At 46.0% G+C, this 23934-nt stretch overlaps 1 protein-coding gene across 2 annotated transcripts in view; it reads left to right on the top strand.

Annotated features, from left to right (window-relative positions):
- MYO18B (myosin XVIIIB) overlaps positions 1–23934 on the top strand; it is a 203622-nt gene that overhangs the window by 32855 nt on the left and 146833 nt on the right. For both annotated transcript variants that reach the window (XM_030583194.1, XM_030583195.1), the window contains exon 12: positions 7527–7671. In XM_030583194.1, the coding sequence (XP_030439054.1) occupies positions 7527–7671 (145 nt within the window). The remainder of the gene's footprint in view (positions 1–7526; positions 7672–23934) is intronic.

Here is a 23934-nt window from a genome sequence, read left to right as displayed (position 1 = left end):
ATTCCAGAGGCATTGACTTGCATAAAACCCTGGAGATTGAGTCTGTTTCTGAAAACCATGGCTGGGTTTAAGGGAAATGGCACAATAGTACAGGAATCTCATAATAAAACAAACAAAGTCAATTTTAAAAAGCCACCCACAGCTCCCCGACACTTCCTTTTTTCTGACTAAAACATTTACTGCAGTTTATAGTTTGTACAATGAGAAAGCCAATGGCCGAGATTCCCAAAAGTGGCTGGTGATTTGAGGTTTCTCTGTTTTTTATTGGCCAGTCTGAGACACCTTTCAGTGGGCCTGATTTTCAGGGGGTAGGTGCTTAGCGCGTTTTGAAAATCAGGCCCCTTTAAGTTGTCTCAGAGAGGGTCTCCACAATCACGGATCGCTTTGGAAAGTCTTGGCTAAGCTGCTGGCTGATCATCACAGAGCCATGTTGCCATAAAAGCTGCAGAGCTTTAAAGGCTGCATCTAGAGCACTGAAGAATTTTGCCCATTTTTTATCATAATTTGAATGATGGTCACCTCCAAAGTGTTACTTTGCATGAAATTTGCAGGGATATGGCTATTCTCATAACGTTCACATGTGAATATTGACGTGTCGGAAGCAAAGCCAATGTCACTGGAACTTGGATTAATTTAACCTGAAACTAGTTTAATCCACAGAATGAGTCACACAAGTGGTTCCACGTGTGCTTGAATTATTGTTCATCCTGCTGTTTGTTTATACCCGTCCCAGTGATGTTCTTTGCAGCAGCTTGTTTTCTCCCACAGTAATTTGTCTATTTCATATTCTCCCTCTGCTTTCAAGGCCTTGTATCCTTCTCCTTCTACCAGCTCCTTTGTCATATCATGGATTTCTGTCTAGCCAAGACAGCCCAGCTCCAACCACGTGTTTGGAAAAACTGCAGACTTTAAATGGGTTTTCTCATCAGTAGCCTTATCATAGACAATAGCAGCAGCAAAGACGCATTAGATCACACAGTCTATCCACTGCCAAGGCAGCGGTGCTCCCTGTAGATGCTCCCAAGTGTTTTGTTTTGTCTCAGGGCAGCATGTGTCTGGATCGAAAATCTTCTTTAAAAGGAAAAGTTCTGTGACATCACAAGCATCTGCATGACTCTCCTGGGGGTGGGTTTTTTTGTAACAAGAGAGAGGCACCAGCCAAATTCCTGGTGGTTTCAGCAGAGTTGCGCTGGGATGAACTTGGCCTGACAGTCCAGAGTAAAGAAGAGTTCAGGAACTTAATAAAGCCGGGAGCGAAGGAGGATTGCGACCAGCTGTGGGATGGTGGCAGCAAGGAGAAATCTGCTCTCCTGCCTTTATCTGGGGTTTGACAAGGGGCGGACGGCCAGTGGCTATGAGCCCAGGATTTCCTTGCGTGGCGAGCGGGAGTGGAGAATGATATTTACAGTGCTATGGGAAGCTATTTGTGGGCTGATACAATGGAATTAATACACTGATGCGTAAGCTGCGGATGCCTGTAGCAGGTGCTTTCTAGTAGGTCATCATATAGAAATAAAGGAAGCTCACAGAAGTTTTCCTGGTTAGCATCTGTGACTGCATATGCGAGCTGCTACCCTTCCCATTGCCTGCTCCCCTGCTGCCTTTGTGCTTTGAACCCCTGCAGCGGAGGAAGCAGGAGCTTGGTGCCTTCAGTAGGGCTCCTTGGCACTGTTTGCCCTCGGTGTCTAGTTCTGATGCTGCTGCCCTTGTGCCAGTGGGACACTACTGCAGCCAAGTATTCCTCCAGGTGAGTAAAGGAGGCAGAACTGGGCCCTTCGCTAGCTATGGATCGCAGCCAATAGCCAACAATTTGCAGCACTAGGGAGTTTGAAATCCAGATCATCATTAGCGAAAGGCACCAGCCAGGATCAGAGTCCATTGGGCAGCATGCAGCACAAAGAGGCAGCCTCAGCCCTGGTGATTTTTGTGGCCTGGGCTCATCTCGCCCGTTAACAGAACTCACCCCTGGAGCCAAGGTGGAAATGATGAAGAGTTCCAGCCGAAACTGAACAGGAAGAGCCCTTTGTGGAAGATCTATTTCTGGCTAGCCCCCAGGGTGACTGGATGGGTGAGGGGAGTGATAAGGAGAGATGGAACTTTTCATCTTAAGTCACTGGTTCAAAGCCATCACCGAATGGTCAGACCAGATTTTCAAAGGTATTTAGGCACCTAAGTACCTTGAAAACTCTGGCTCATAGTAATTAGAGGCTGTTAGTACATGACATCGGCTTGGTGAAGTGACATGAGTCAGTGAGGCTCTGAACGTTGTACAGAACACACTCATGCAGTGATCTGTCTGAATCCACCCAGGGGTGCAGCATCTACTGTGGGTGCAGCAGCGGGGCTCAGAGCCTTCATGATCTGGCAAGGGTCAAGGGGCTACAATCCGTGACAGGCAAGCAAATGGAGGGGTGATGGCAAAGAGTGACTGCCATGCTGAAAACTTACACAGTTTTGAGGATCTCCTATGTGGGCTTGAGGGCTGAAATGACGTTCTGTGTAGGCCAGCACCCAGGGATGAAATGTGAAGATGGTCCATCTGCTTGCAGTGGGTGTGATGCATGGAGACAGCAGTGAAATCAGTTCCCCCTGCCCACTCCATAGACAACTCTGCTTATGATGGGCTTAGTCTGATATATTTCCTCTTGCAAAGACTCCTCACCACTGCTCGCGAGGCTAATGCTCTACTTTTCCTTGTCTTGAAAAGAAACAAAGATGACAATGTGGAGCCTGCTATTGGGGAACAGATAGCCCAGGCAGCCTTTCTGCTGCTGCAAGGATTGGTGGGATTTAAACCCAGGCCTGCAGGGCTCCCCGGCAATGAACATCCCCATATGGCCACCCCTGTAACCTGGTCACTCCCTGCAACCCATAATCCACCACAGCTCACATTGTGCCTCTGTGGCAATCTCTGGTTTTCATCACAGTGCAGATTTGGGGCACCTGATTTTTTTGCCATTCATCACATCAGAAGGTCCACCTTGGGTGATCTGACTTACAGTTGCTTTAGCTATTCCTGATTGGCTCCTTGATCCTATATCAGCTCATGGGATGGACCAGAAAGTATGTAGGCAATAACATGGTTTCCTAGCTAGCCACCACGAGGGCCCTTCTCTGATCCTGGAGCTCTGACTTGGATTCTGATCCCTGGTCAACCTCTGGAACCTGTGCACAGACCCTGATACTTGGTATTGACCCTCTGCCCAAATTTGACTTCTGTTTTCTCAAAATTTTCCACTTGAAACCCATTTGTCTGCTTCCATTGGAAATGGCCTTTGTAGAGAGTCCAGTCTGTGCTTTTCCTAGGTCACTGGGGTTTAGTTTTTTGTTGTGGGTGTCAGGGGCTGGAGCGTGGCCATTCAGTTGCATGCGAACACTGCCTGCTGCATCTATTGGGGGATCTCACCACCTCATGGGCAAGAAGTGACTAGAGGAGGGGTGGAGGTTGTTCCTGGTTCCCTTCTAAATGGCTTTCCCAGCCTCTGCCGGTCCCTGAGGACTGCATGGCTGACTTCTTGGACGGTGGACAGTTCTGAAGCCAGAGATATAAAATATGGTTCCCCGTACAGCAATGCTGACCCTGTCATATGCTGGTGATCCGCTTTTGTGCCATTTTATTATTTTGATCTGGTCCCACACTGCTAATATTTGGAAAGAACTTTCCCTGGAAGTGTGTGTACAGATAGTGTCTCTTCTGTTTGTTAAAGCTATTTCATTTCTGCAAGAAGCCAACCCACCATTCATTTATATGCTTCTCTAATCTGCATTGGGAATTTACTCACTCAGTCTTTCACTGGCAAGCAAGATTAATATCCTCAGTAGATTCTATTGTTTGCAGAAAGAGCCAAAATAACCTGGTGATGGCGTTAGAATGAGAACATTCAAACAGTCCCTCCTCCCTGTTCTGGGCGTGGACTGCAGCTCACATTGTGCCTCTGTGGCAGTCTCTGGTTTTCATCACAGTGCAGATTTGGGGCACCTGATTTTTTTGCCATTCATCACATCAGAAAAATAAAAATATAACTTTCTCCGTGGGTCTGACATTTGTCCATTTCCCAGTCCATGACATACGAAGCTCCTGCTTAGATTTAACTCCTAGACAGGGGAAAGGAAATCAGGTTTGTCTTATTTGTTAATATCACATCATGGAAATATTACTGACAATAATATCTACAGGGCAAATAGTATATTGGAAATGAATGGATAAGGATATAGTCCGGGCTGCTGGGTAGGCTGAAGCAATTTAGCTGACTTAATTTAACAGCAGGCAGGAATATTTGGCAAGAAGAGAGAAGACCGATGGTTAGATTCCAAATTGCTGCGGCAACATACAGAATTATATAAATTGTATGAAAATATAAATCAGCTGATTAAATCATTAAATTGGTAACCAACCCTCCTAAATACAGGGTTTAATAGAATCACACAAAACATTTAATTAAAATCTGTGACTAATTGTGCATTGAAATTCTAATTTTTGTAGCATTGGAATTGGGTAACACATATATTTAACTAATAATAATTGTGTAACTAATCATAATAATTTTCACTTCTCTGCAAATCCCAATTGCAGATACTGTGCTGAGAAGAGTCAATGATCTTTCTCATAGATTCATAGCTTTTAAGGCCAGAAGGGACCATTGTGATCATGCAGTCGGCCCTTCTGTGTATCACAGGCTGTTGAGCTTCTCTGAATTAATTTCTGCTTCAAGTCCAATCGTTGTGAACCATGCCTGGAAATAGGTGCCCAGGCCAGGTCAGGTGGTGGTGGAGGTGATGCCACTTCAGACCCAGCAGACCAGAAGTTAGGGCACTCAGCTGGGAAGTGAGAGACCTGGTGCAAGTTTCTGTTTGAATAAAGCAGAGTGGGGATTTGAACCTGCTGCCCTCACCCCAGGTGAGTACCTTCACCACCGGGCTATTGGGTATAAGAGGAGCAGCTGCAGCACCGCCTCCTCCAAGAGTGCTGGTTAGGTGAGCTTGTGGTATGCATGTGGCACCGGGCCCCGCAATGAGATAGCGGAGAATGCCTCACTTGTGAATCTGGCTGGGGCTTAGACCCATGCTAGGTGGTGAGCAGGTCAGTAATGTCAGAACTCAGGCGCCTTTGCACATGCCCACTGGCAGAAACAGGTGCCTACAGGATTTCACTGGTGGAAATTTAAGCACCTAGAGAATTTAGGTGCCTATAGGTGTAGGTGGCAGCTGAGAGGTGGTTTTGTGAATGCCAGTGACACCTAAGGGGGCAGTTAGGCGGCTCAGTCCCTCTTGTGAGTCTAGCCCCCAGTACGTATATTACTGGTTGGGATGTTATTTTGTTTGCCCATCACAACCATAATCAAGTCACGATTGCTTACCCCTCAGCAATCACTAACTCAGTTCTGTGAGCACCACAACAAAAACCAACAGCAAGTGGAGTGTAGCCGTGGCTTTGCAAGCTGTGGGACAGGCTGGCTGCCATGAGGACATACCTGTCTGAGACCCCAGGCAGGGACTTGGGGTGGCTCGCCCTTCCTGCTGCTCACGCCATATCAGCTACGCTCTATTTTTAGTGCGACTGTGTCTCCTTGAGCAGGGAATCACCCCTCCAGTTCGAAGTGTAGCCATCCCCTTAGTTCACAGCAAGCTGGGATGTAAACCTATCCTACACTCGCCTGCCACCACACACAGTGTCCCTGGGGACCCTGCAGCCCCACACGAAAAGTTCTGTGGTGCCCACTGATCTACCTGGCTTTGAAATAGGAGAAGCGCACTAGGGAACTGGTAGTGCACAGCTGCAGGGATCGCTGGTTAGTGCATGGCGGGGTAGGTTTACCCCCAGCCTTGCTGTGAACGAAGTATTTGTGTAGGGTTCTGTAAACGTTCCTAACGTAGAATTCTCTCATTCTGTAGGGTGGCCCAAGAAACACACTGATAAAGCAAAGTGACCATTTTCCCATCTTCAGGGTTTTTCCTCAAGGATACTCACACCTCTCATTGACTTCAGTGGGTTCTCAGCACCTCTCACAATTAAATATATGCGTTTAATTCATGTACAGCAACCAGGAGCCTTTAAAAAAAGATTGGTACTGTACTTTCTGTCTCTGTGAAGAGCATAGGTAGGATTAGCTGCATATAAGGAGAGTAGTTGGATTCTGAAGGGTCTAATAACAGCGATGAAGATTCCTGTATTAAAGAGGTCATGGTGCTGGGTTCAAAGGCATCTGGCCAGTCCCAGGCACTGTCTTAGCACAGCTATGAGTGCTGCTGCCTGCAGGACTGAGTAGAGAAGGGCAAGGATAAAGACCCTAGAGCTCCACTCCCCTGAGCAGAAGTGCATTTTGTAGTCTAGATCTGGACCTGACACTTGTAACTGTTTTCTCACTCTCTTGCTGTTATGGATGACTGCAGCGAAACCCCGGGTGAGGACCGTCCTGGTCTTTGGTCGGGGGCTGGAATTCAGATTCAGAACTGAATTGTGCAGCACATCCCTCTCCAAGGCAGATGGGAATTTTTGGCAATGCCTCCCCAAAAAACATGCTGCATGTGCTTTCCCATGCTCTGAACATTAGCAAACTGACAGTGCCGCAGTGAAGCCAGCCAGCCCCGTGCCACCAGGGCCTGTACTACACGCCTAGTGTTCCAGGTGCCAGCTTGAATCTGCATAGGCATATTCACACTCTAGGGGGAATCACTAACATGCTGAGCTTGGTGCTTGCGGCAAAGTTCCATTCAAACTCTCATGCCCAGTTTGCACTGTGTTTGGCAGCAGAGCCAGTCTGAGGTGAAGACCAAAATGACAATAAAATCCGACTTAGCAGGAATTGCCCTGGGGTTGCCACCGTTCCTGCCTGTGCCTCTTGAACTGAATGCGACGTGACAGCCCAAGACATGACTAAATGTGCAGTCGCATTAGCAGGCAAAGTGCTGGGTTCATGAGACCTCCTTCAGCCTGCTCCTTCGGCACTCGGATGGCATCTCTACACATACCAGGCTAATTGTGATCTTTAGGGCTTGTCAAAACTCAGAATTTCCACTTTGAAACTGGTTTACATTCTGATTCAAAATGAAATAAAAACAATGCAAAATTTCCCCAAAATTTCATTTTGGATCAATTGATACATTTTGTTTAGATAAAATTGAAATGTTTTGTTCCAATTCTAACTGTTAAAATATTTATATTATAATTTATAATATTTATCAAATTTTGAAATGGAAAGTCATTTCAAAGTGAAAAATCAAAATGCTGTCTTTCAACCTTATCAAAATGCTTTTTTCAGGTTTTTGTTGTCCCAGAACAAAGTTTTCTCCAAAATATCACGTTCCCATGAAATGCTTCAGTTAGGACATTTTCTGAAGGAAAAATGTTTGGCTGGGAAATTTTCGAGCCTCACTAGTAATTTTCCACCATTTCCTCTCTTGGCATCTTGGTGCCCTTTTTAATTTCCCACCGGGGTTGAGTCTGAGTATTTGTGTTTTCAAGAATCCCCTGCTCTAGCTTTAGAGAGAATTACATTTCTTTTGTTGTTTCTTTCCCCCCCTTTTAGACTGAAGAGAAACAGAAGGCTTCTGTGGCATTTGCCCAGCTTCAAGCTGCTATGGAGACTTTGGGAATCACCGTGGATGAGCAGACTGCCATTTGGCGTGTGTTAGCAGGGATCTATCACCTGGGAGCTGCAGGGGCATGTAAAGGTAAAGGAGTGCTTGCACCTCTCGTTTTCCTTGTTTTCCTACAACCCTTATCAGGCTGCTACTTGTGCAGGGGGAAGCGGAGGGGGAAGGCCGCCCAGACGGATACAAAATTTGACCTGAGAGAAAAAGTTGTAATTAGATTGCATAGTCCACGCTTTACAGTCTAACTAGATTTCAGTTAATTCCTCCTCTGCTTCTGTGTGCTGGTCTTTCTGTGAGTTTCCTGCTTCTTAATGCTGAGGTCACAATGACAGGAATGCAAATGGAGGTGAGAGTTCTGTCACCTGAACTGAGACAGACTGAAGCTCTCAGGTTACATGATCATCCTGCCATCTCCCTGACTTCACTGGCTACCAGAGGATTGAACAGGTGTTACTGTCTCAAAGTAAAGAAATAATAGGCTACTGGCTTGGCCGGGGTGATAAGCTCAACACAAACTGAATGCTACAGATACTTGATAACAAAGGCATTTCTCTTGTCAATATCCATAGCAACTCCTAGATAACTGTGCCCTCAGCCACACTGTGGTGTTAGTCGGCAGGTTTGGATACAGGGCCCAACTAGCCCCTCATGCAGTTTAAATCTAGGGCATTATGCTGGTGTACAGCTTGTGTGAGTGAAGAGTTAGACCTACAGAGCCCATCATATTGTGTCCTGGCTTTAGAGACTGTTTGTTCTGGATTGTAGTATAGACTATACCTTAGACAGTTACTTCTATTCCCATCATTTATCCCTTTCCTAGGCATGTTCAAAAGTACACTTTACTTTTCACCAGAAACGAGCCATTCCCAAAGCAATGGGAGTATGAAATATGTGCTGCCTTCCATTACAAACTTGTGACATGCACAAAACCAAAAGTCCAAGTCCTCAGCTGCTGTGAATCAGTGCAGCCCCACCGACGTTAAATACCGGGGTCAGTGGAGTGACACAGATTTACACCAGCTGAGGACTTGACCCATATATCTCCAGCAGTTTGCCACATCACATGACTTAAGCATTCAGGAAGTAACACCTACTAGGAAGCCTTTGCCACTGGTTCATCATTCATGGGAGTTCCTTGTTAATTATTTGGGACCTGAATATTGACTGTGGGGCAGGGGAGGGGAAGACACAAAGAAAGGCATTGGTGAGGCCTCATCTGGAGTACTGTGTCCAGTTTTGGGCCTCACACTACAAGAAGGATGTGTAAAAATTTGAAAGAGTCCAGCGGAGGGCAGCAGAAATTATTAGGGGACTGGAGCACATGATTTATGAGCAGAGGCTAAGGGAACTGGGATTATTTAGTCTACAGAAGAGAAGAATGAGGGGGGGATTTGATAGCTGCTTTCAGCTGCCTGAAAGGGTGTTTCAAAGAGGATGGATCTAGACTGTTCTCAGACAGAACAAGGAGTAATGGTCTCAAGTTGCAATGGGGGAAGTTTAGGTTGGATAGTAGGAAACACTATTTCACTAGGAGGGAGGTGAAGCACTGGAATGGGTTACCTAGGGAGGTGGTGGAATCTCCATCCTTAGAGGTTTTTAAGGTCAGGCTTGACAAAGCCCTGGCTGGGATGATTTAGTTGGGGATTGGTCCTGCTTTGAGCAGGGGGTTGAACTAGATGACCAACTGAGGTCCCTTCCCACCCTGATATTCTATGATTCTAAGGCTACTGGAGGAATTCTCTGGAATGTGCTAGTTCCTTATACATCCTACTGAACACAACCATCAGTACCATCAAGTGGTCCAGGGAAATCCCATTTCTTTCTTACATCCAGGTTTTTCTAGACCCATCCATTATACTAATCCCACTGCCTCCTGTCTCCCTTCCGGTGTTCTGCCATGTTTGGGAGGATCGGTATATGTGTATGGAAATGAATTATCTTTATTGAGCTTGTTCACATTCATGGCCCTTGACTTTGACAATGAAGTTAGTTGTTCCGTCTCACCCCAGATTGCTGTGTCTGTCATTCCTTAGCATTTCACCAGTGCACCTGGTAGAGAAGAGGCATGGTCACTGAAGGAATTATCCATCCTGGTTTGTAGTATCTTACAGTGGTTGTGTGGAGCTGCAGGTTCAGTTAGCAATTTTAGCTTCTCTAGAATGTCTCGTGTAATTGAATTACAATGGTAACAGTCGGAAAGAAGATTATAAAGACATCATTACTACTTGCATACAGAAATTGTCTTTTCCCTAATGAAGTATTTAAGCTGTGTTCTAACCTATTCTAAAGACAGCCACATATGATTTACACACTTCAATTTATAGGGGCTTAATAATGGGTTGCTTTAAAATCAGCCATAGGCGTCAGTAGAAGTCTCTGCAACATATCATAACACATCTCATGGTAATTTATGCCATTCATCATTTATTAATTATTTTAAATGGATGAACTTTTTCATCTGAAGTGTGCTCTCTCTCCCTCTCCCCACTCCTTTCCCACTTGGTAAATCTGTTCGCTACAGTGCAGCAAAGTCTAGTCAGCAAGGACACGGGTCTGACATTGATTTGAGCTCTACCTGTCCTTTGGGACTAGGTTCCTCCAGCCTCAGAGTTTCCAGCAAAAGGCAAAATTGGAAACAGTGACCCCTCATTTAAAAATGAAAGGACTTAAGCACAAAGCTACACAGGCAGATAGGTGCCTGCACTGCCCAGGGAGTAGGATGCTGATAGAAACATTGCAGTCTGACTGTATTAGAGTTGACCAATGGTCCATCTAGCACTGTATCTTGTCTCTGCTTCAGAGGAAGCTTCTCCCTAACCCTGGGGAGCTAGTGGATGAAGTATACACTGAACCTTGAGGGTTTATATCACTTTCACCTTTATAGTCTTCTAAAGAAATGGTGGGTGGCCTCTTACTGTTCATCTAATTGGCTGCTCCTGATGACATCCTGTTTAAAAAATGCTCCCATCCATTCACAGTAACAGCTGTAGAGTCTGGAGGGGGGTGCGTTCCCTCTTTTAATCAAGTGATTATTATTTGGGAAGGGGGAAGGGAAGGTTTGCAACTGTCAGGACCTTAGGGGATACTGACCCTGACTTTTTTAGAATGCTCTCAATTTGGAATTGTGAATTGCCTAATGCAAACACAGGAGACCCAGAATGGCCTTGTCTTCCACTTTGGTTCTTGAGGGTCACAGCTCTTGAGCCAACTACACATCCGTGTCAGAATATGCAGAGCAGTATATCTACTTTATGAAGGTGGGAAAGGCTTTAAAAATTCCCTCCTATCATAACTGGAGTTGATTTACTCAAACTTATTGAACTTTCAGCAGGGACCTTTTGTCCCCTGTGTCCTGTGAGTCAGTTTAAGGTCAAGGGTCTCCTGTATTTGAAAAATCTGGTAACTACTTGAGCAAGAATTGGACTATTTAATAACGGGCCCAGACAGGGCTTGTGACTGCTCATAGAAGTGACTCAGATACAGGATTAAAAACCAGAGCATGCCTCAGCTCCACTCACTGTGGTATCGATTCCCCTGTCATGTGTCAACAAAAGGAGAGAAATGAAAGGAAATGTGGATAAAAAATGGATCAAAGCCAGGTGGAGGAAGAGTCTCTGAGGGACACTCTTTTAATGTGGTTAAACCTGTCACCCTGATAGCCATCTCTTCCCTCCCCCTTCTCATGAACTTTGAAGTTATGTGTTCAAAATCCTTTGCTTTTGGAAACGTCACCAAAGAGAGCTCATCCATGCCTTTTTCATTCACGTTCCTGAACGCAGCCAGACACTGCAGCCCTGTGAAACAGCAGGAGCAGGGGCAGCCTCCCTTATCTCAGAAACAAAGGCACTTAACTTGTGGCACATACTACATTCACCACAGGGGAATGCGAGTTAAATCATTTTCTTTGCAGATTGTCACAAATTCGGTTTGCCCAGAAATAGACAAGTGACATCTATTGCTGGTTGAGAATGAGAAACTAGTTTGTAGCTCTAAAGACAACAAAAAAATAGGATTTCAAAAGCCTGTGCTATTTGGTGTCAGCGCCTCTTGTCGCCTTTGAAATGTTGTGACATTCCCTTTGTGGGAAACGAGAATGACATCCAGAAGCCAGCAGGCCTCCCAGGGGCCCATTCACCTAAGCATTTTCAATCCCCTTTGTGAGTCCCAGTCTCTTACATGTTTTCATGTATTCATTAGTGTTTTAACCAGGAAGGAGGTTTCAGGTGCAGCTGGAGGTCTGGAGTCAGCCCATTCTCAGTCGCAGTCTGTCTGTTTTGCTGACTGGTACAAAAATCACAGCGCCGATGTACTCCAAGCTAGGGCTTCCCACATCTTAGCTTTAATAAACATGGCTGGATTTCCATGGGCTGTCTCTGAGGTGAAATATTTCTTGAGGTATTTCTGTCCCTGCTGCAGTATACTGGGGATGTGCATTGTTCTCTACCCTAGGCAGTCTCTATCTCCCTGGGGTGCTCAGGGTGCTCATCTCTAGCATTCTTAAAGCTGCATCCTTTGTGGTTGCTAAGCACTGAATTTAAATGTCAGGAGCTGAAGAAAGGGATTAGGGAGCCCATCTGAGGCAGGGATTATTAGGTGGCATTGTGCACAGCCAGTCCATTTTCAGTTTCTCTGCCAGGTTCCATGGCCTTGGCTGGAGTCTGTAGCAGGGTATTCTGGTTCTTTACGGGCAGAGGCCTAGGGCCAGCCCACCCTGTTCGTTCATTAAATGCCGTTAAGGCGGGGACAGGAGTTCTCTGTAAAGAATGGGGCTGTCATTAAGGTGCAGGGAAGAGGAGTTTCTGCCTGGGTCCCCTTGCGAGGGGAGCATTGGGAACCTGCTGGGGGAAAAGGGGCTGCAGCTCTGGGAGGCAGGGCTCAGCCTAAGGAATCTTGCACATCCCAGGAGAAGGAGCAAAAAGCATGCAGAAGGAGTGTCCAGGAAAGGAGCTGGATCAATGTCTTCCTGTGGTTAGTAAGGACACAGAGAGCCCATTGCTGAAGATCAGCATGGAAAGGACTAGAGTAGATGACCCAAGTTTTTCCAGCAGACTGATCCTGTTTGTGACTCTGCCCTGGTTGCTCCCACCACTTCCCCTTCAGAAAAGTGAGCTGGCACAGTTCTGCATGGTGCAGAACACCAGGAAGGAAAATCTCTGCATCTGTCTTTTCAGTGTGTTTATTCATTTTTTTTACATGTTAAGAAAAATAATTGTTATGCCTGGAACATCCTGTCATGGCAGGACTTTGCTATAGGTTTACTTTTTAGTCTTTGATAGAAGTAGTTTATTTTCAGAGAAGTACATTCTGCATAGAATTGCCCTCCACTGTAGTAAGCAAGGCTTTATGGACTGCTGTTTGATCTCTTCCTTTCTGTCTAGGAATGCTTTGCTAACATCCCCAGACATCCATGCCTGGCACATGTCAGTTAACAGAATTTATTTCACTCTTTGTTCTGGGAGAGCTGGAAACTGTCCAGTGCCATCCTGCACATCAAGTGCAGCTCTGTCTAGAAAAGTGATTAACATTTCGACTTTGTTACTGCCCTAGCCTGCTTTCTGCAATTACTCTGGGTCATAACTGCATGGTTTCATGAGAAAACATTTCTACCACCAGCCCTGTAGAACTCAGTGGGGCTATGGAAGGGTGAGCTGGTTTCCACACTTTCTTGTGTATCACAGAGAATATTGGCAGTAAAATTCTGCTCCCAGAACTATCTATTGGACAGGAGGAGGAGGAGGATATGCAAATTGGGAGGAACCCAACATGGTTTTCAGGTACTAGAAAAATCTTGCATTGTCTGATCCAGGGGTATTGGGATCTCCACCAAAGTGCTGCAGAAGTTAGACTTCAGGGCTCGGAATTGTATCTGCATCTTAATAGCAGTCTGGGTCTTGTGCCTGAAACAAACTTTTTTCGTGCTATTTCCATCAGGGGAAGGGAAAGGAAACCTGGGATTAGGTCCCCACAATACATCTATTGGATGTACAGTCCTAGATTATATATTGAAATCTAGGCTTTAGATTATCTACCTGGTTACTTACTTATTGCCCTAGTCTGATTGCTGTAGTATCTGAAAACCAGGCAGGGAAGGATTATTATCCAATTGGGAAACTGAGGCACAAAGAGATTATATGACTTGCTCCAGGCCACACTGGAGGCATGATACAGAGTCCCCGCACCTGGATCCATTGATGTGAAATAATCTCTCCGATGCCTACAGGGAGAAGTGACTGGCAGTGAAAATGAGCTATAGAAACCCCACCTGAATCCCTCTTTTAGCTTTTTAAAATGGAAAGTTTCCAGAATCGCTCAGAGCCATTTAGATGAGTAGGGTAATGGGGATGTCAATCAGAATGTTAGAATGAGGGCAGCTTGCAGAATCAGGCAGGCGCTAATTATCCAATTTCCTGTGAGCACGAATGCCAATCAGGAATGGCCCAGTCTGACTTATCTCCTCCTCATCAGCAGTAAGAAAATCCTTAAACCTGCATTACAGCTGCTGTTTTACAGCTGCGGAGATATAGTGACCTTTCAATAATTGATGTGGAAATGACACTTTCTTAATTCCACCAAGGCTCAAACCCACATTTACCCAAATTGTTCATTATTGTGGGATGCTAAAAGGATGAAGTCTCCTGAATCATAACTGGCTCAGAGGCTGCCTTTTGTGATAAATGCAATATCAGATGTATCCCTCGGAGGGTGGCAAGGGAAGAAACCCAGCAAGTTTTGGTGTCATCTTTAGCATGTTTCAGAACGTTTATCGTTGTCCCAGCTAAAGTCCGGCACTGGCTGACATCTGTGCAATGGATGGGAAACTCCAAATGAAGCAAGAGCCCAGTGTGTGAGAGGCTGGGTTTTGTGTGTAACGTCATAAGGCTTTACACGGGGCAATTCTTCCCCTCCAATGTTTTCATAGAAATGCTTAAGGCTTAAAATGTTGCTTTATAAACATTTTAAATCCTGTTTGCTGGAAAGCCAGTGCCAGGCTCCTTCTCTGCCAGCTGAATTTGAGGAAAGGGAGAGGAGAGCCACTGACTCGCTAGGACCCATGAATAATCTCTAGCTTTCTCTGACTCCCTGAGCTTCTTGCACAAGCACCAGGGGGTTGAGCGGGGCCCAGATCAGACCAGTTCTGCAGTGGAGAGGGCAGATTAGGGCCCTCAGGTCCAACCACGGCCTTGCTGGTTTGATTTTGGCTCAGATGCAGCCCTAGTGGGCAGAAGTCTTGTGAGGTCAGACAGCTGATACAGGGAGATTTTTTTTTCTTTTACCAAAGTCAAAATCTTTATAGAATGGCAGGAGCATTTTCATCACCATCAAGATCCATCAACCTTCAGTTGTGGGAAGATGGTGGGCTTTTTGTTTTGTTTTGTTTTGATAGAGCTCGCTTTCCTGATGGTGATGCTAGAACATTAACATTTGGCTTAGCTAAATCATATTCTGCTGTGTCTCACTCCATTGCAACGTCATGGAAAAGGCTAGCTATCACAAAAGCCATGTGGTCTGCCTGGCCTGTTAGCACCTTGGCAGAGCTGTGTGGAGCAGAGATCTCCAAAGACTGTTGCAGGGAAACGCAGTGGGTTTTAGGTTTGTCATGGCAATCCCGAATCTCAGCTTGGATTAGTGGAAAGGTTTGCTCAGATATGTGAACCTGGGCCTCATTCTGGGTCAAATGTGCACTTCCTTTCCCACTTGTGGCAGAGGTAGGGTTGTTTGTTTAAGATATTGAGTGGGAACCATGCAAAACTCCAGGACTTGGGTGGAGTTTGTGCTTTGAGTCATTTGAAACATAAAGTCCAACTCAGGTGGTGGAAACCCATATAAACAAAAGCCAAAATACAAGTATGGGCCAGAAACCTCGGTTAGACAATAGCTATGGATTGGCTAAAGGATTTTATTTGAACCTGCCACCCTGCATGCCCTTATTCTGCCCTTCCTGCCATCCAGAGAGCGGGCATCTGGAGACAATATCACTGCGGAGAGTACACAGGGCATTGCTGTGGGTAGCAGGTGTCATAACCTATTCCCAGATTTGGACCTTAGCGTCCAAAATATGGGGCTTAGCATGAAAACCTCCAAGCTTAGTTACCAGCTTGGACCTGGTAAAGCTGCCACCACCCAAAAAATTAGACTGTTTTGGGTCACTCTGGTCCCCCCAAAAACCTTCCCTGGGGACCCCAAGACTCAAATTCCTTGAGTCTCACAACAAAGGGGAATAAACCATTTCCCTTCCCCCCTCCAGGTGTTCCCTCCCTGGGTTCCTGGAGAGATACACAGAAGCAAGCTCCGTGAATCTAAACAGAGGAATTCCACCCTCCCTATTTCCAGTCCTGGAAACAGAAGTACTTCCCTCTTCACCCAGAGGGAATGCAAAGTCAGGCTAGTAAATCTAACACACACAGATTTCCCCCTGACTTCTTCCTCCCACCAATTCCCTGGTGAGCACAGACTCAATTCCCTGGAGTTCCCCACTAAAGAAAAACTCCAACATGTCTTAAAAGAAAGCTTTATGTAAAAAGAAAGAAAAATACATAAAAATGGTCTCTCTGTATTAAGGTGACAAATACAGGGTCAATTGCTTAAAAGAAATATGAATAAACAGCCTTATTCAAAAGAATACAATTTAACACATTCCAGCAACTACACACATGTAAATACAAAAGAAAACAATATAAACCTTACTGCCTTACTATATTTGTACTTACAACTTGGAAACAGAAGATTAGAAAGCAAGAGACAGAAATCCTCTCATAGCCGAGAGAGAGACAGGCACAAGACCAAGAACAAAGGACTCACACACAACTTCTCTCCACCCAGATTTTAAAAAGTCTTGTTTCTTGATTGGTCCTCTGGTCAGATGTTTCAGGTTACTCCTTTCCAGGTGTAAGAGACATTAACCCTTAGCTATCTGTTTATGACAGCAGGTCTCTTACATTCCTCTGCTGTGTTTGCACTGAGGGTGGGTATTGGTTATACCTGAACCTCTCCTAAGGGAGCATCTTGGTGTTTCAGGGCCATGAGAACAAAAGCAAGGAAGTATAGGAGCAACTGGAGAATTGACACATCTGCTGGTTTGCAAATAGCTCTGATAGATTAGAGCTCACTCAAGCCCTGGACTGGTGTTTACTGATCAGATCTGCACTCACCAGATGTATTATTTTCTGGGTAAGAAATATATCAAAGCTGCAAATCAGAGAGTGTGCAGGAAGGGAATGCGGCTGGAAGCTCCCACTGATCTAGTGTTTGCGCTCAGCTACCTCTGCTGGCATGGCTCTTGGAAAGCCTCTGGCTGTGACTTAAAGCATCTCCCCCCCCGAGACCTCATGCAAAAGGAGGGGCAGGGCTGACAACAGCCCCATCTGCCCTGTTTCGCAGTACTCTCCCCTGCCCCCCAGGTATGGGGCCGGTGCAGCTCTGTGCTGTTCCTTGAGTCCTCTGCACTGGGTGAGCTGCAGCAGCAGTCCTGGTGCTGTTTGTCACGGAGTGTGGGGAGCCCAGCCCTGCACCCCTCTTCCTGGGACCCACAGTGACTCTTAGCCAGCCAGTAAAACAGAAGGTTTATTGGACAACAGGAACACAGGTTACAGCAGAGCTTGCAGGCACAGTCAGGACCCCTCCACCGAGTCCTTCTGGGCTTTCAGGGTGCTTGGATCCTAGCTAGTATACCCTGAATTCCGCCCATCCAGCCCCAAGCCCAAACTCAAACTGCTTCCCTCCTGCCACTCCCTTCCTTTTTCCCCTTCCCGGGCAAAGGTGTTGACCTTTCCCCTCCCTTACCTAGCTCAGGTTACAGGCCCTGGCATCGCCCATCCCCTAAAGTCCTCCCCTGCTCTCCCACTCCCCACACAGACAGTCCCTACTGCATCACACTGTTCCGCCCTGAAAGGAGTGCAGATGCTCCCCTCACCTCTCTGCAGGCTGGAGCAGCAGTGGTGCTGCTCAGGAGCTGTGGCCCAGTAGGGCTGGTGTAGCTGCACCGCCCAGCTCCCGTGAGGTCTGTAACTTTGCCACAATGTTGCCCGACATGAATATTTTTTCCCAATGCAAATTATATCGTTGGTCGCCCCGGCATGGCCAGGCCTGAGAATTCCCCCAGTGATGTAGTCAGAATGCGTTCTCATTTCCTGGGCTGTTGTAGCCCGTGCGGTGAGCACTACTCCTGACCCTCAGCTTCACTGGCTTTCTCTTTGTCTCTGAAAGACTTTAGCTGCCTTTCCTTCATCCATTCCCCTTTAGTCCCACAGCCTGGCTGTTACTATTGCCAAGTCACTGGCGGTGTGGAGGGGTCTGACTCCAGAGGCTTGTTACTATTGGTGTTGTTTCTCCTTCCTGGCATTGTTTTCTATTGTTATCATGGCTCCTCAGCCAGGGCAAACTGTCTCTCCTCGCCTGGATACTTGGCACTATCTGTCCAGCTCTCTGACATCTTCATTACAAACCGTCCACGAAATGCAGCCAGAACGGCAGATTTCTTTAATCAGGCCATTACACAGCTCTTCCCATTGTTATCCATATGCGTTAATGGGTCGTACATTAGCCAAGGGGTCAACAGAGAATAGACTGCAGAACTGAGTGGAAGACAAATAAATTAAACATCCAAGCAGGGATCAACCCTCCCAGTCCTCCCGCACCCGCCCAAAGCCATGAAAATGGGCATCTGTGTTAGTCCCATTATCAGTGATAAACAGAAACATTGTTATAAAGTCGGTGGAGAAAAGTGGCCGAGGTGACAAACTGGCTCAGCTGCTCGCTTGGCACTGTGGCTGAACTCTCCTTTCACAGAGCGGCAGAGTCCTACAGCATAGATGAGTGGTATGTACAGTGAGAGAGATATTGTACTAATTAGCTGGGGGTTTGAAACATAGCGAGCGCTCCTTACAGGCTGCAGGTCCCTCTTAATGTCATGTGTTGTTTAGAATGAAATGACCCCGTGGACAGCCAGTCCCACTCTAGCCATGAGTACAGAAGTAGAATAGTAAAATAAACCCATCCCTCCACAGGAGCCATCCTATCTCTGCTCCATCCCCAAGTTCCTGAGATGGGCATTGCAATCTGGCCTGTGAGCTACCAGAGTCCGTCTCCCAGACCATGGCAGTAGAGTGGGCTCCAGGGTCAAGGCCACCACCCCGTAAATGCTGGGCCAGCACCTCCCTCTCTCCTATGTGGAGGATGCTCCATCTCAAGCCCCTCTGTAGACTCTATCCATGGATTATGGCACAGGGAGGAAAGAGTCTCTCATATAACCAACTCCTGGGTTTCCTCATGGTTGCACCATTCTTAACCAGCACTGCTGAGTAAAGGGCTCTTGGGCACGAAAGCTGCCTGGCCATCCAGCCGCAGTGCAGGGTCCCCCATGCTGCATGCCTGTGCCACGAAGGGCCGTCCCAACTCCCAACTCAGAGGCACTGATATAAGTCCTGGTGACTGCTCTGGCTGCTCCTCCCAACTAACCATTACCTGAGTCTCATCTGGATTGAACCCATCCAAGTGCCAAGCTCATCTAGATGCTGGGTTACACAGTCTGCTGGACCAGGCAAGTCAGGTCATGTCCCGTCACTGTTCCTCCCAGCATCCTCCTATAGGAAAGGTGGCAAAGCAGCCCCCCATGATACCTAAAAGCAGAGGAGCAATTGCCCAGTTACCCTCTGAGCCCTCTCAGAACCAGAAGTTTTATTGGCATGAATGGCCAGCCAGGGGAGAGTGAGTGAAGCAGCTTATTCCACAAGGGGGCTGATAAAACCTCCACCACTCCCCTGCCACACTCTGGTGTTACTTGTCTGTTCAGTTACTGTTTTATGCAACATCCTTTGCAATGGCATCTAGGTGCAGCCAGCACAACAAATGCAGCAACCATGAACAATCGCAGAGGAAACCGGTTGAAATGTACAAACTATAGCCCTTTCTATGCAGGCAAAACGATGTTTTCCACTCCAGTTAGCTTAATGAACACTCCTCCCCCCAACACCTCAGACACATGAGTTATTACCTTTAAGATCATCTGAGCTGGCCATGGGTGCAGCCTTGCTGGATGCTCAGGGGGGTTTCAGTCAAGTTAAGCCAACTTGATTGAAATCAACACCATTTCTTCCCATAGGCAAGTCAGGCACAGGGTTTAATCAAAATCCTTCAGAGTCCAGTACTGCCCGAGGTGCCCTGATGCAGGGCTCTGGAAGGCTGCTGGGTGTGGGAAGAGTGACTCACGCAGGCAGCAGCATCTGCTGGGAATGTCATACTGCTTCTGCAGTGCATACGCACATGCTTTTGCTGGCCCGGCTACGGCCAAGGCCCAGCAACCAGAATTCCATTTATCGAGACTCTGCTCCTTACTGTTCCTTTTCAGATATGTCTCCTGCCCTTGCTTTCCCTCGTCCACACAGTGAGCCAGATCTCCATCTGACGTAAATTGGTGTTGAATTTAATAGGGCTGTGGTGATTTACACCAGCTGGGGATCTGGCCCTGTTAATATCAGTGGAATTGTGGCTGATTTGCACCAGCTGGGTATCTGGGCCCTTTGCGTCCCATTCCTAAAACATCATAGAATCGTAGGACTGGAAGGGACCTCGAAAGGTCATCTAGGCCAGTCCCCTGCACTCATGGCAGGACTAATTATCAAGACCATCTCTGACAGGTGTTTGTCCAATCTGTTCTTAAAAATCTCCAATGATGGAGATTTCACCATCTCCCTAGGCAATTTATTCCAGCGCTTAACCACTCTGACTGGAAATTTTTCCTAATGTCCCAACTAAACCTCCTTTGCTGCAATTTAAGCCCATTGCCTCTTGTCTTAATTTTATGAGCTTGTGAGGATGGGGGGCAGAGTGGTAGATGTGGTATATCTTGACTTTAGTAAGATTTTTTATGCTATCTCACATGACTCTCTCATAAACAAACTAGGAAAATACATCCTAGATGGAGCTGCTGTAAGGTGGGTGCATAAATGGTTGGAAAACAGTAGTTATTAGTGGTTCATAGTCAAGCTGGAAGGGCATTTCGAGTGGGGTCCCACACTGATCAGTTCTGGATCTGGTTCTATTCAATATCTTCATCAGTGATTTGATAATGGTATAGACAGTATACTTATAAAGTTTGCTGACAGTACCAAGGTAGGAGGGGTTGCAAGTGCAAGTGAAATTCAGTAAGGACAAATGCGAAGTACTCCACTTAAAAAGGAACAATCAGTTACACACATACAAAATGGGAAAGGACTGCTTAGGAAGGAGCACTGCGGAAAGGGATCTGGGGGTCAGAGTGGATCACAAGCTAAATATGAGTCAGCAGTGTAACGCTGTTGCAAAAAAAAGGGAACATTGTTCTGGGGTGTATTAGCAGGCGTGTTGTGAGCAAGGCATGAGAATTAATTCTTCCTCTCTACTCTGCGCTGATACAGCCTCGAGTGGAGTGTTGTGTCCAGTTCTGGGTGCCATTTTTCAGGAAAAATGTGGACTAACTGGAAAAAGTCCAGAGAAGAGCAACAGAAATGATGAAAGTTCTAGAAAACATGACCTGTGGGAGATGATTGAAAAAACTGGATTTGTTTAGTCTGCAGAAGAGAAATAGTACAGTAGTCTGCCTAACCTTCCCTAGATATGGGTGATTAAGGAAAAGTTATGTACACAAAGCAGATGTTTCACTGGGCAGCAGCTTCTCAGAGCTTTCCCTGCTTTCTTGGTTCTCAGTGGGATTTCCATCTCCCACTTGCTGTCTCTGCTCTTAATTAGCCTGCATTCCCTCTAATAGACTGGTAGTGAGGTGTTTGGTTCCCCAAGCACGTTCTCATTTCCCTTAATTGTTTCCCACATGCACTGATTAAAGGGGAAATGTGAGGCGTGCATGTTCCTGACTAACTCCTGATATCTCAGGGCTCTTAATTAACAATTATTAATTCAGTACATTGTTGGTGAGGTGAACTGCAGGAACTGCAGGGAGTATAAGGCAGGTGGCTGGGAAGCCTCGTGTTTCCACCACTGAACAAAGTGATGCAGTTCTGCATACTTCCTTCTGATGTAATTATCCACTGCCATTACAGAAACACCAAGTACAGCTTGAAATACCCAATTGCTGCCCACCATTCCCCCCACCCCATCCCAGCCAGGTTGCCTATGGAATTAAGATGAACTCACTGTATGCAGAGGCTTCTGAGCATGCATGACAATGAGAGCAGCAAAACAATCAGCTTTAAGACAGCTGCTGTTCTCATCCGTCAAGTGCCCTGTCTAAGGAACAGACGTTGCCTTTGAACTTTCAGTGTTGCTCCATGAGTTTTCACAAGCAGTTTGAGCAGCGTAGGGTGTTAAATCAGCCTGACTGGTAGATGCTTGAGGTGCACTCTCTATTAATATGTTTCTCTTGGATTTACATCTCAAAATTCCTGCTCTTATCCCTGGACTGGTCACAGTTTGTTCCATTTTCATTGTAACTCCCTCACACCAGTGGCATGAACTGACAGGATACTGCTGTGAGACGAGAATCAGAGCCAGCCTGATTCTAGGGAAGGGAAGGAAGAAGATTGTGAGTAACAAGCCTGGCCTCTGGGATGGTACCACTGGGTTTAGGCTTCTCCCAGGAATACGTGGAAAGACTTTGCCGCAGTGCTGTAGAAATACCACTCTATCAGTGCTCTCAAAACCTGCCCAGATTAGCACCATTGTTTTGCTGCTCCACCTTGTGCTGTTAATGCCAGAGCTCATTGCAACAGGGATTTAGCATTAAGGAAAGGTTAAAAGCAATGGAATCTTATTAGACAGTTCCCACTTGCATAAGGCAGAAAAAGTAACTCCAAGTCCAGTCACCTCTGAATCATCTGGGTTTCCCCCGAAACTTTGCCATGTGGCCTTCTAGGTTACCTGGGCACCACTGGGTTATGCTGTTATTACATCCAATGAAGTGCCATTCCTGGGATTTAATAATAATAGCAACAACTTTTTCAAACAACAGAAAGAAACAAAGCTAACATTCAAAGAGTGAGTCATGGATCTCGATTTTATCCTATGGGAATGTTACATGGCCTGTTCTATGGAATATGGTAGAATTTAACTGCCATTTTACCACTCTGGTGTACATGCTATGTGAGCGCATGCATGTAAACAAGCACAATACTGACAATGTCGCTTCCTATTGTCTCTCTTAAATATTAAATTGGCTGAAATAATTACCTGTTACGCGCTGAAGTTCAGATGTTGTACAAAAGGCGGATTATATACCAAGGTGACTGCACACTGCTGTTTTTATTTATAATTTATGAAGTGGAAAAAGCCTGCCTAGCACTACACAGAACAGGCTGAAAATAGAAAGGAAAATTGCTTAACAAATCAACAGGCACAACGCATGGAAAAAAGTACCAAACAAATTGGGATTTCTGTGAGGATTTTTTCGTGAATGTTAATTTGCTTGTTCAGGATATGTCAATGGAGTAAAGTTGATGTGCCATTTAAGGAATATTTTTCAGTGTGAAAAGTAATAGCAGTATGAAGAGTATCTCAGAAATTATTTAACGTTTATTCAGATATGTTCTTAGAACAGTCTCCAGAGAGAGAATCTGAGGCATGAAGTAGAGAGTAGCTGGTGTATATTAATAACTTAGTAACATTTCCCCAGCCTCAAACAATGTGTGCATTACAGAGCAACAGCTTTTATCTCATTTTAATAAGGTTTAGTGTTTTCTCTCTCAGGGTAGCTGCAAGATCTTACCTACGAAACAGCAGAAAGCAGGCCTGGAAAGAAATCCAAATATTTCCAAAGTATCTCACGTGAGGCAGCCATCTCGTTATGTCAAGATAAACATTGTACTTATCTGTCCTGGGACCAGCACGGCTACACCAACACTGCATACAGTACATCATTGTGCTTCTCTTTCCGTTTACCCCTTCGTTTCCAGAAGAGGACGCTAAGCAGAACTACACAGAATTTGCAGGTTTCAGTTTGAAAGAGAGATTTATCTGGCGCTTGGCTTGTGAGGGAATGGCTGTGAACAGCCCCCTCATGCTTACAAGGACATTCAAGTCTGATTAACTCAGGCATCCTGGGAAGCAAGTCTTGTACCTTGCAGTGTTGTTATGCAAGGGCGCGTGTACTAGAAAGGATGTTTGAAAGAGGAACTGAAATATGGGAAGAAAGATACCTTGTGGTTAAGGCGCTGTATGTGGAGTTATAAGGTTGGCTTCAATTGAGGAAGTCACGTAGGCCTGAAAAAAGCGGCAAAGAGTCCTGTGACACCTTATAGACTAACAGACGTATTGGAGCATAAGCTTTTGTGGGTGAATACCCACTTCGTCAGATGCACGTAGGCCTGATAGTTAAAGGTATTTAGATGTGTTGCCGTTTGATATTGCGACGCCTAA

The sequence above is a fragment of the Gopherus evgoodei genome, chromosome 13 (genome assembly GCF_007399415.2).
Source record: "Gopherus evgoodei ecotype Sinaloan lineage chromosome 13, rGopEvg1_v1.p, whole genome shotgun sequence".
In the NCBI taxonomy this organism is placed as follows: domain Eukaryota; kingdom Metazoa; phylum Chordata; order Testudines; family Testudinidae; genus Gopherus; species Gopherus evgoodei.
The sequence above is the reverse complement of the archived record's forward strand: the minus strand, read 5'-3'. Positions and strand labels throughout refer to the sequence as shown.